Consider the following 13,113-nt stretch of genomic DNA (forward strand, 5'->3'; position numbering starts at 1 on the left):
TTTTTACATAGGAATCGATAAGTCGGTTTATAAACTTATAGACTTCTATCAAGAATCATAATGTCATTCAATTTATATTCATCAAGAAATCAATATCCATTTCTAATTCAATAAATCATTTTTTAACATCAAAAAAGTTGGCATTGCTATTCACTATCACTACAACCGACAATCATAAATCAATTCAAAGTAGTTGCAATATTGATTTTTAATTCCCATTGAAATTCCTCGAGTATGTAATGTCATTTCTAAATCAATTTTTTTATTTAAAAAATTGTTATTTGAAGTATTAAGATATAGTATACATTTTTTTATTTAAGAAATTTTATTTTAGGAATTAATTAAAATGTGTTTGATTATTTAAAAAACCTTTGGGTTATGGGACGGGTTTGAATATTCAATGATTCGGTGGATAAAAGTATATGTCTGATTATTTAAAACCCTGCGGGTTACGGAATGTGTTTGGATAGGATTTTGAAATTTGTTAAAATGTTTGGATCAATAACAATTCGGTCCAAACCTGCTCCATTACCAGGTCTACATGAAATTGATTGAAATACACAAAAAAAAAAAAAAAAAAAAAAACTGTTGAAATCTTTACCGTGCTTTCCTCACGACCTCACCACAACACCTTCGCCGCCATTAATGGCGTCCATCAATGCATTCTGGATTCTATCAAACTCTCGTTATCTTCAATCTTATTCCCATTTGAATCAGTGAGAGAAACTTTACCACAAAATAATCTTCTTTTTCATCAAATTCCATTATAGCTTTCTCAATTATAAGCCCTTTTAAAACCCTAGTGATTGTAAGGAGAAAACCCATTTTGTCTTGAGCTCGAATTATGAAAATAATATCATATGTTGCATCTTTTTTTTACTGTTACAGAAGTATTGGAACCTCGATTTGTTAATTTGAAAACATTTGTAAACGCTTTCTTGAGTGCGCGCATTCTTTCGAAGTGGAAGTGGTTTGAGTGACATTAAAGACGAAAACATGGTCGGAGGAAGACGATTTCCGCACCTGAGTCGGATGAAGGGTCGTCGGAGGTTGCATGATCGGAGGCTGTGGAGTCAGAGGTTGCATGGTCTATGTTTCAGTGGAAGCAACTATTAGGACATATTGGGAATACTCTATTTTTGCCCAAATTTGTCCCGGTCTTTCAATGTTGCATAGGGGACCGAAGCAACAAAGATTCATGGACTCACTCCACCTTTGGACCTAATGTTTGCTTAAAAAAACATAGGACTTTTGGCAAAGTGCGGTCTAAAACTTATGGTTTTTATAAGATTAGCCCAAAATTATAAAATAAAAAGAATTAGATATAATGAAATCGTGAAATATAATTATACATAAAAAATAAAAAATAAAAATTTTAAATTTTTTGAAAAGATTAATACTATTGAAAACTATATGAATAAAAGTAATTTATAAATACAAAGACATATCACTCCATTTCGATGAGGAATAAAACACTTATCCCCCAGGAATAACTCAGCCAAAAAGAAGGAATCACTTTTATTCCTTATGACAACAAAATAAGACTTTTTTCATTCCGATATAATGCTCCATTCCGTTACATTTCTAATTAGTGTATACCAAATGCTACTACCATGTTAATCTCTGCAAATAGTTGAGAAATAATCGTCTCCACCCCCAAATAGAAAAGGCCCATTAGAGCGTCCTAGGTTGGTAAGAGGCCCATATGATGGGTTATTAGGAAATTCCAAATAGCACACTCCGTAAGGGGGTAAGACACATTAGGTATTTTTTAATGTTCGATTGAGTTAAATCATTTTACACGTTTGCTTGGATCATGCATTGCACAATGCACAATTCAAGCACGGCTAAATACCAAACACAATGGCAGAACACATATAAAAGAAACATAAAAATATAGCACCATATTCAACAATGCAAACATATGGAGATCATATCAAACGTATATAACATTAAATATAACTCAATGCGAGCAAAGATGAACATCCCCAAAGTTCATTTCTTTAAATTTACTTTTTACAATTACAATAGTTCATAACAAAAACTAATCTACAACTAGAAAATTTCTTAGATATACTTAACATACAAAAACTTGAAATCATAGTATCGTAGTTCTTATCCAACATGATGTTAGAGCTATTTATATCACCATGCATGACTTTTTGTTGCAATAACAAAGGATTATGACGGCATGCTAACCCACACACAACACCAATGTCTATCTGGAAGCATCAGACTCACTCTCACGTGACACTAGCACAACACATATTTTTGGATGCACAAGTCTCATGTAGAGCCAATGTCTCAAGATATGCAATGGTGTTGCTTGTGGGCTAGACTACCTTCATAATCCTTTGTAATCGTTGAAAAAAAGTCATACATCGTGACATAAAGAGCTCCAACATCTTGTTGGATGAGAATCAAGAAACCAAGATTTTTGGGTTTTGTAGATATCAAAAATAGTTTATGGTAAGTACATACTCATTAAACTCATCAAATGAAATCTTAAAATGGACAAAATGCCGTTATGGTCTTCAATTGAAAATCCAACCTTTAAGACCTCCAAGGTAACTGAAAAAAACATAATCTCAACATTAATTCCAAACTTACTAACCAATCAGATGGTATAAAACATACCATGAGTTTTAAAATCTTTAAGATCGACAACTGGTACTGACTTTGCAAAGTGTTTAACAATAATCTCTACCATAAAAATGGTAGAAAAAGAGCTAAAGGAATAAAAACTAGTGTTAACAGATTTAACAATTTGTAAGCAGATCTAATGCTCGATCTATAAAATTCAAACAATTGTCTTTATGTGATTCATATTTGTACACAACATCGATATCAAAGTTTGATAATTTTTATGATATGTAACTAGCAAAATAGAGAATCAAACTAAATTTTTTAGGAAATCTAGATCTAAAGAAATCGGCCAAATGCTATGTAAGATATCTTAGAAAACTTTTTATTTAATAATCAGCTTAATTGAATACTAAAAAAAATTAAGTGACTTGCAAATATATAATAGGCAATAAACAACATGATGCAATACATGATGTAAAACATACCTATACTTGCAACATGAACACCAATAGGGCCGATGAGGGCATTTCTTCGATTGTGAATACAAGATTCAACACATCGTGAGAAATTCGGCGGATGATAGAAGTCTAGGGTTTGTTGATTTATGATGGTCGTGAAATTTTAGTTAGTCCCTCTCGTACACCAATATCTATCAATTTGGTCCTTGTTTTAATTAGTATTTGCAAAAGACGTTTCAATTTGGTTCTTTTTTCACAAGCAGTAGCAAATGACTATGGATGTCAACGGGGGCAAACGGGACAAGGATTGCATCCCCCGATCCCGCCCCCAAAAATTTTCTGTTACCCCGCCTCCGCCCCCGAAATCTCCATCATTTCCACCCCCGCCCCCGCCCCCGAATTCCCCTTCTGACCCCCGCCCCCGATTGATTTTGGGCTAACTTATTTGGGCTAAAAGAAGTTATTGTTTGGGCTAAAAGAAACTATTTTTTGGATAACAAATAACATAATTTTACATGTTACAAACAATTTAAAACATGTTTTTTGTTGAATTTTTGTACGTAAAAATCATTTTATTGTTTATTATATTTATATAATTAATATATGTCAATTTATATAATTTATTAACGGGGCCCCCACGGGGGTTTCGGGATGGGACTACCAACCCCTGCCCCCGCCCCCGTCCCCATGTTTTTTCAACAAATGCCCCCATACGGGACGGGGCCCCCACGGGATCGGGGTCCCACAAGACTTTTTGACATCCCTACAAATGACATCCTTTCTGTAAAGTATTTGCAAAAAAGGTCCTTTTGATGTTGAGTTTTATGAGATACATCATACATCCCAAACCAATGGCAAACACAAGATAAAATCTCATACGCCAAAAAAATTACATTATATTGGAAAATTTTCAAAAAATAAAATTATATTGTGCTGCAAAATTTGAGAGGTTATTCCGGTTACCCTGGAAACCCTATGTTCGCCATTGTGGCAAACATGTAACAGAATAGGCCAAAAGACATTAAGGCTAGAGGAAGCGATGCTGAACTTAACATGCTGCCAAATGCGTTTCTTTTTTGACTTTTTTATAGCTACATAAGCTTAGCATGTCCATCTAGTAAAAATTAGGGAGTAATGGTGATGTCATTTAAATAGGTTTGATTTTAAGAAAAAAAAAACAATTTAGAGACAACATATCACAACCCACCATCCCACTTCATCTCTCCATCTCTTTTCTCATTGGTCAGACGTCGATGATGGCTTAGCCACCCCATTGGCAAGAGTTAGAAACAGTGATTGACGTTCTTGATGAGGGCGGTGGTGAGGTTTAATGCTTCCCACTCCTTTTAGTCTAAGAGAATGTGTGTGGTCGATGAACATGTATAATGAATATATGAAAAACGCACATAATAGTTAAAAAATCATCATTATACTTTGACTTAATCCGTGCATTAACAGGTGAAAATGAAAATGAAACCATCAATATCATGTTTATTATTAAATCGATCTTTATTTATTATTAAACTTTTAGGTCAAAATAACATTTAGACAAATATCACGAAATTAGAATAAAATAGCAAAATGAAAATGATATAAGATATTAGATATCAGATAATAAGTAAACATGGTCAAACAAGTCAACCATGCAGGTTTATCCAGAAAGCAGCCAACGGATTTTTTTTTTCTCTTTTTGGTTTCAGATTTGAAAGAAATTGAATAAGTAATTAAGGAGTAGTTGCAATTTAGGAGTATATTAGAGTACTAGTTGTGAGACTCATGTATTACATGAGTTATATATATATATATATATATATATATATATATATATATATATATATATATATATATATGTCAAAATATTTGAGAACTTTGAATTTATAAGAAAATAAGAAAAAATAATGAATTATTATAATATAAATATTTTTTATTTTATAAATTTAAACAAATAATTTAAATAAATAAAAATTTTAAACAAATAATTTAACTACAAAATAACATTTGAAAAATTGAATAAGAGTGTGACAAATGACAAAAAAACATTGATTTATTAGAGAGGATGTGTAATCCATCCTTTTTGCCCCCTACAATTTTTAGACTCACCCCTACAATTTTTAGACTCACCGGAGGAATGTACAAAACCTCCAAATTATTTTTATAGACTCACTGGAGGAATGTACAAAACCTCCAAATTTTATAGTCTCAATGAAGGAGTGTACAAAACCTCTTCAATTAGACACATATTTTAGTTTTGATTTAGAAGTTGTATGGAACATGAGGTCACAAACCATACTGCTTTTAGTGGATATATTGACATTTAAAAAAAAGTTATTGTGTCTTAATTGTTATGATATTGGCAGTAGCGACAAAATTTGCGGGTTACTTCTATAGTGAAAGATCATAAAATCATTTTCCTTGGTGTGTTTTTTCAATGGATCAGTTTTGCAGTTTTTAAATGCGGTTTAGGTTTTGTATCAATGTAGTTTTGGTTTTAAACCAATAATTCTAAAATTTGGTGTCGATCTTTTATATTTATTTGTGTGTTTTTTTAAACGGTGAAAACAATGTGCATGTAAACAAGTATGGTACGGTTTTCCTATTATTTTTTTTGAAACCGTTTATTTGCAAAAGTTAATTTTCAGCTCAAAGCAAATATGTAAAAACAAAATTTCTAAAATGTCTTTAAATACAAACAGTTGATGCAAAAATTAAAATTAGAGTTTGGTTGACTTTCTTATAAATTTATAATTAGTCAATTAGAATATATATATATATATATATATATATATATATATATATATATATATATATATATATGGTTTTAAATACAAAAATAAAAACAAATCATTATCATACATACTTATAAAGCTAACATTTTTTCTTGAATCTCATGCATTTGAAACCCCTATTCTTTTTTCCTTTCACCACATTCATTTGAAACTCCCATGACTTTTCAATTTCCTTATAATAATAATAATAATTATAATTTGGTAATTAGGTTAAATAAATATCAAATCTAAAGTGTATTCATATATAAACTAAATTTCAATATTAAAAAAATATCTTTAATTTTACTTATAAAATTATGTTTTTTAACTTTTAACATATTATACTTAATTTATTAGTTTTAATATATTGTTGGATGTAAACCATTATCATTTTAAAGGTATAATTTTTGAATAATTTTTATAAAATACTTAAATTATTAATTAAAATATAACATTATAGGCTCAACTTAAATATAAATTTTATTTAACTTAAACAACCCAAAGATTATTTTATAAATAATTAAAAGTGATAAATTGCAGTGCCTTTCTAATAATGATTGTAAGTTGGTTAATAAGGTTAAATAAATATCAAACCTAAAGTGTAATTATAAATAGACTAAATTTCAATTTTAAAATAATATCTTTACTTCTATTTATAAAGTTATGTCTTTAAATTTTAACATATTATACTTAATTTATTAGATTTAAAATGTTGTTGCATGTAAGCCATTATCAGTTTAAAGCTACAACTTTTGAACAGTTTTGACAAAATACTTAAATTGTTAATTTAAATATAATATTACAGTGTCAAGTTAAATATAAATTTCAGTTCCACTAAAAAAACCAAATAATATTTTATAAATAGTTAACAGTGATAAATTATAGTGATAAATGAAAAAACTAAATTGTAATATCAGTTTAACTAAAATATTTCCTAAATATATTTATATAATCGTTAAAAGTTTTCAAATAAGTAGCTTAAAATAACTTATAATAACAATAGTTAAAAATAACTCTATATCAATGATTATATTGTTACCTTTAAAATCAAAAAAATAATGTTTGATGTTTTAAATAATTATAATGATAGAAATTAAAACATTAAACAAATAAAATTTAAAAAATTAGTTAAAAATAACAACTATAAATAATATTAAACCATATATAATATTTAATTTTATTGATGTGTAACTCGCGAGTAGAAGTCATTCAAATGATTGAGATTATGACGTTATAATAGATTTATATCTTATCATATAATTAAAAATAATCAATATTTTATATCAAATTAATATACGAATTGTTATATCAAATTTAACAACAACGTTATTGTTATATTTTAAAAAATATATATTTGTAAAAACTTCAACTATATAGGTGTTTCTGCGCATTACAATGTCAACTAAAATATAAATTTCAGTTCCATTTAAAAACACTAAACAATATTTTGTAAATAGTTAAAAGTGATAAATTGTAGTGATAAAAGCAAACACTAAATTGTAATTTCAATTTAACTAAAATATTTCTTAAATATATTTTTATAATCGTTAAAAGTTTCCAAATAAGTAGCTTAAAATAACTTACAATAACAATAGTTAAAAACAACTCTTTATAAATGATTATATTGTTAGCTTTAAAATAAAAAAACAATGTTTGATGTTTTAAATATTATAATGATAGAAGTTAAAACATTAAGCAAATAAATTTTAAAAAATTAATTAACAATAAAAACAACTATATATAACATCAAATCATATATTATACTTAATTTTATTCATGTGTAACTCGCACGTAGAAGTCATTCAAACGATTGAGATTATGAAATTATAATATATATATATATATATATATATATATATATATATATATATATATATATATATATATATATATATATATATGTTATCATATAGTTGAAAATAATCAATATATTATATCAATTTGGTATATACAAATTATTATATCAAATTTAATAACAACGTTATTGTTATATTTAAAAAATCATATATTTGTAAAGACTTCAACTATATAGGTGTTTCTGCGCAACGCGCGGGCATTCACCTAATATAATTATAAAGCTAGCAGTTTTCCTTTCACCACATTCATTTGAAACTCTCATTCATTTTTTCTTTCATCACATTCATTTGAAACTCCCATGACTTTTCAATTTATTTCTAATAATAATTATAATTTGGTTAGTTATGTTAAATAAATATCAAACTTAAGGTGTAATCATATATAAACTAAATTTCAATATGAAAATAATATCTTTACTTCTACTTATAAAGTTATGTTTTTTTAACTTTTAACATATTATACTTAATTTATTAACTTTAATATATTGTTAGATGTAAACCATTATCATTTTAAAGATACAATTTTGGAATAATTTATATAAAACACTTCCATTATTAATTTAAATATAACATTATAGGGTCAACTTAAATATAAATTTTAGTTTAACTTAAACAAACAAAGAATATTTTGTAAATAGTTAAAAGTGATAAATTGTAGTGTCTTTCTAATAATGATTATAAGTTAGTTAAGAAGGTTAAATAAGTATCAAACCTAAAGTGTAATAATAAATAAACTAAATTTCAATATTAAAATAATATTTTTACTTCTAATTATAAAGTTATATATTTAACTTTCAACATATTATACTTAATTTATTAGATTTAATATGTTGTTGTATGTAAACCATTATCAATTTAAAACTACAACTTTTGAACAGTTTGGACAAAATACTTAAATTATTAATTTAAATATAACATTACAAGGTCAACTTCAATATAAATTTCATTTCACTTAAAAAAAACCCAAAGACTATTTTATGAATAGTTAAAAATGATAAATTGTAGTGTTAAATGCAAAAGCTAAATTGTAATATCAATTTAACTAAAATATTTCCTAAATATATTTTTATAATCATTAAAAGTTTTCAAATAATTAGCTTAAAATAACTTAAAATAACAATAGTTAAAAATAACTCTATATAAATGATTATATTGTTACTTTTAAAATAAAAATGATTGTTTGATATTTTAAATAATTACAATGATAGAAATTAAAACGTTAAGCAAATAAATTTAAAAAAAATTAATTAATAATAACTACAACTATAAATAACATTAAACTATATATCATATTTTATTTTATTTACGAGTAACCTGCGGGTAGAGGTCGTTCAAAAGATTGAGATTATGCAGTTTTAATAGATGTATATATTATCATATAATTCAAAATAGAGTAAATTACATGAATGGTCCCTATGGTTTAGAGTAATTTGCATGTTCGGTCCTTGACTTATTTTTCTTAACTCGAAGGGTCCCTACTATTTGTTTTTGTTACGCACTTTGTCTCTATCTTACCTAAAATGACTATTTTTTCCCTTGATTTTCTAATTTATTTAAATAAACACACCCCAACCCCACCCATTCACCTTACCTTACCTAACTCACAATTTTCCCTATTTAAATAATAGTCTTTGTAGGTAAGACAGAGACCAAACGCGTGACAAAAACAAACAGTAAGGACAAAGCGCGTAATAAAAACAAACAGTAGGGACAAAGCGCATATCAAAAACAAATAGTAGGGACCTTCCGAGTTAAAAGAATAAGTCAGGGACCAAGCGCGCAAATCACCCCAAACCATAGGGACCATTTGTGTAATTTACTCTACAAAATAATCAATATATTATATCTTCTTACTATACGAATTATTATATCAAATTTAACAATAACATTATTGTTATATTTAAAAAAAACATGTAAAGATTTCAGTTATATAGATGCTTCTATGCAACGCGCAAACATTCGCCTAGTTTGAAAATAAGTTTTGCGAATGATATGGAATCATGGTTAAATGGTTAAAACTTAATGTCTAACATTCAAAGTACACATATAATATTATGTATTAGTATTTCTTAATATTCTAAATAACATGTATATATTATAGAATATAAATAAATATAAGTTAGTGATTTATTATTTTATATAATTTTTGTGCCGTTTGGTTTGATGGACCGGTTTCTTGGTTAAAAGTGCAACGACCTGCAAAATTTCGGTTTTTGCAAAAATTAAATCCGCACCATTGGTTTTTACATCGGTTTCGGTTTGTCGGTTGCGGTTTTGTTGGATTTTTTGTGGTCGGTTCGATTTTTGCTCACCCCTAGAAGATATTGCATTCGAGCTCGCTTATTGTCCTTAATGGTTTTAGTGTTTTTTTTTCTTTTATCTATGCTTTTCCTAAAATTGGGAAATGATTTTTTGGATTATCTCAAATTTGATTTGCATCTAACCACAAACAATGTGGTCCAAATTTCAGATTTTAAAAAGACATATATACACGAGTCTACAATTATTTCATGTTTATTAATTAATTTCTAAAAATTGATAGGTAAGGAGTTAAAGACTTTATCCCAACAACATGGTTTTAATTTTATGAACGTAACTCTGGTTATACAAATGATGAGCCTTCTTCCCGTTACTAGTCAACTCGCTAGAAACTCAAGGTCAAGAAGTAGAAAAGTAATTTGTGTATATGTAGAAAAATACAAATCTAAAATTGATTTGTTGACAAAAATCAAGCTGAAAGGAGTCAAACAGGTAACTTCAGCACTTTGGGAGATCGGCTGGTGGAGGTAAAAGCTTTTGGTTCGGAAGTTTTCCATCCAAGACAAGCCAAGCCATCTTCAAACCCCAACTGGTATGAACTTCCAAATGGCAATGCATGAACCATACCCCTGATCAAATTGACAAATAATTAATATTAGAACGTATATATCAACTAGTATATATCGCAAAAAACCAGAAATTAAGTTACCATGCATAGAAATTAAACCAACCTGGATTGTCTGCAATAAATCGTATGGCAACCCACCCACCAGAAGGTACGCCTACTGTGTTTCTTTCAACAGGGTCCACTAGATTGAAGTTCTTCGAGTCCTTCTTAGGGTTGTAATTCCCAAACCCTTGACCTACCACAAAGAAATTGAATCCATGGAGATGAAGAGGGTGGCTTTCAACTCCAAGAATGCTTGTATCTTGCATGACTAACTCCACACTAGTATTAAACGGAAGAACCATCACTTTTGTGCCATTGCTCACAAAGGTATTGTTTGGAGGAGTCCCTGTATAGTTAAACCAATGCAACGGGCTGATAGGAAAATAAGGACTATAAACACCCTTTGATTGATCAAAAAAGTGAGACTGGAGAAGGGCAACACTTGGTTGAACAAATGACACGTTATTTATAGATGCTGCGAACCTAGTTCCATTAGGTCCTTGACATGTTTTGTTTTTCGCACAGGGGGTTGTCCCAAGTCCTATGGTGAAAAATAAATGTTTGTCAACCTTCTGGGGGACGTTAGCTGGAAATTGAGCACTTGCCAAGCTTCGGAGTCTATTTGAAAATTTTGTCACGAAAGAAGTGTCATTTAAAGATGGTAATGTAGGTTTGAAGAGTGGGAGGTTTTTCATAGGAATGGATGATTCATATTCAAGAATACCAGCAACCGTGGAATTATCGAAGGTTCCTTGACCTGTTACATATGGTCTAGCGGAGATTAGAAAGTTGGCACCAGGGAACGTTGACTGTGTCTTAAGGAGGACGTTTGTGGTTTGACCAGGGGCTATCACGAGTGTTTCAGTGTCGAAAGGTTTTACATAAATGGCGTCAGCTTCAACGACTCTCAGGGTATGGTTTGCTATGCTAAAAAAGAGTTCATCATTGAGTGCTGCATTGATCAGTCGCAGGAGGTATGTCTTGTTGGGTTTAACCTTCAGCTTGAATGTATCTGCAAATTACTTTCAAAAATCGTAACTGATACATTTCTTCGCTTAATTAAAAGATGCTAGAAAAGTAGAAATTAATACCTTTAGCAGAGCAGTTATAGAAAGGTCCAGGAAGCCCATTAAAGGTATATGCATCAGAAACATTCGGACCCCCACCAGTTTGTGTTGCTTGAGCAATGATTGCCTCCGGATCAGTATTAAACCACTCCCCTGTGCATATAAAACGTCTACAAAGTTAAACACGACACAACATGCATGAAGGTTAATTAAAGAAACTGTATATATATATATATATATATATATATATATATATATATATATATATATATATATATGCATGTATAGTTAATAATTAGTTACCAAAGATGATGGGAACTTCTTTATAGGGTTTGAGAAAAGGGTAAGGGACATGAAGCTTTGGAAGAATGATGAGAGGGCCATAAACACTTGCTCGTAGCCATGATATATGTGCATGCCAAAACAACGTTCCTCTTTGTCCAACAACAGTGTAATTGTACACGTAACTTTGCCCTGTTTGTATGGGGCATTGTGTTATATATGATGGCCCATCGGCCCATCCACTACGTAGCTGTCGAATACCATGCCTGCATGCATATGCATAAAGAACAAGATCACGAACAAGGTAAAGAAAAAATTAATTACTATTAATTGTTTAATTGGAAATGCAAAGTTTACAACTGATCATGATCATATACCAATGGATTGTAATATTATTGGAGACGTGATTTGTAACTTTGATAAGCAAGCGATCACCCTCCCTAGCAACGATCCGAGGACCTGGAAATTTCCCGTTCACTGTCACCATGCTCCTTGTGTGGCACAGTCGTGTAACATTTTGCAGCTTAATCTGCATATATGCATGCATAAACGTAATTTTTATATGAAGCTAGCTATATGTTAAACTAAAACAAAGTTTTAACATCTTGTAAATACAACATCCAATGAGAATTACGTTAAACTCATAGCTCCTGGTGGTGCCACCAACAGCGTAAGCTGGAAGCAGTGAAGTTATCGCTACCAAGGATAAGAGAAATCCCACTAAGCCATCCATCTGTGTGTGCGTGTGTGTGAATGATGATGCTATTGCTTGAACCAATTATGAAGGTGACTATATATAGGTATAAGTCCAAAGGTTGATTTTATTAGCAGATTCAAGAAAGAATATTAATTGCACCACCTACTGTTGTTAAAGTGCAACTTTAGAGTGCTACCAAAGAGAGAGTTTGTATCTGACTATCTGTTCCTTAAAAACCTTTCCTTTGTCGGTAAGGACTTGGTCCCCTATCTTTAATATAACACAACCCTTAATTTGACAAATATCTTGTAGCATGTTGTTGTACCAACTACGTTCTTTTTTTTTTTTTTAAAAGAAAATTCCTTATACCCCCTCCTCTTGTGTCCTTGTATATTTATTAAAACATAAAACATGTATTCATCACTAGATATAAATCATGCATTGATGATATATTATTTAAAGGTACGACCATA

At 29.5% G+C, this 13,113-nt stretch overlaps 1 protein-coding gene across 1 annotated transcript; it reads right to left on the bottom strand.

Moving 5' to 3' along the window:
* Positions 1-10,223: 10,223 nt before the first annotated feature.
* LOC145058001 (laccase-17-like) lies at positions 10,224-12,703 on the bottom strand. The gene is made up of 6 exons (XM_079005922.1): positions 12,578-12,703; positions 12,321-12,472; positions 11,965-12,209; positions 11,686-11,814; positions 10,656-11,606; positions 10,224-10,553 (listed from the first exon to the last, which is right to left on the bottom strand). The coding sequence occupies exons 1-6, from the start codon at positions 12,674-12,676 to the stop codon at positions 10,423-10,425; spliced, it is 1,707 nt and encodes a 568-aa protein (XP_078862048.1). The 5' UTR covers positions 12,677-12,703; the 3' UTR covers positions 10,224-10,422.
* Between the last annotated feature and the right edge of the window lie 410 nt (positions 12,704-13,113).

Source organism: Lactuca serriola, chromosome 6 (genome assembly GCF_051521515.1).
Source record: "Lactuca serriola cultivar US96UC23 chromosome 6, Lser_US96UC23_V15, whole genome shotgun sequence".
Classification (NCBI taxonomy): Eukaryota; Viridiplantae; Streptophyta; class Magnoliopsida; order Asterales; family Asteraceae; genus Lactuca; species Lactuca serriola.

Bases quoted from the DNA above. Each gene is read 5' to 3' on its own strand.
- LOC145058001 (XM_079005922.1), bottom strand. From the start codon at position 12,676: ATGGATGGCTTAGTGGGATTTCTCTTATCCTTGGTAGCGATAACTTCA. The intron at 12,210-12,320 runs GTATATGATCAT...ATATGCATGCAG, and splicing joins AATAATATTACAATCCATTG to GCATGGTATTCGACAGCTAC. The intron at 11,815-11,964 runs GTAACTAATTAT...TTATATGCACAG, and splicing joins AGAAGTTCCCATCATCTTTG to GGGAGTGGTTTAATACTGAT.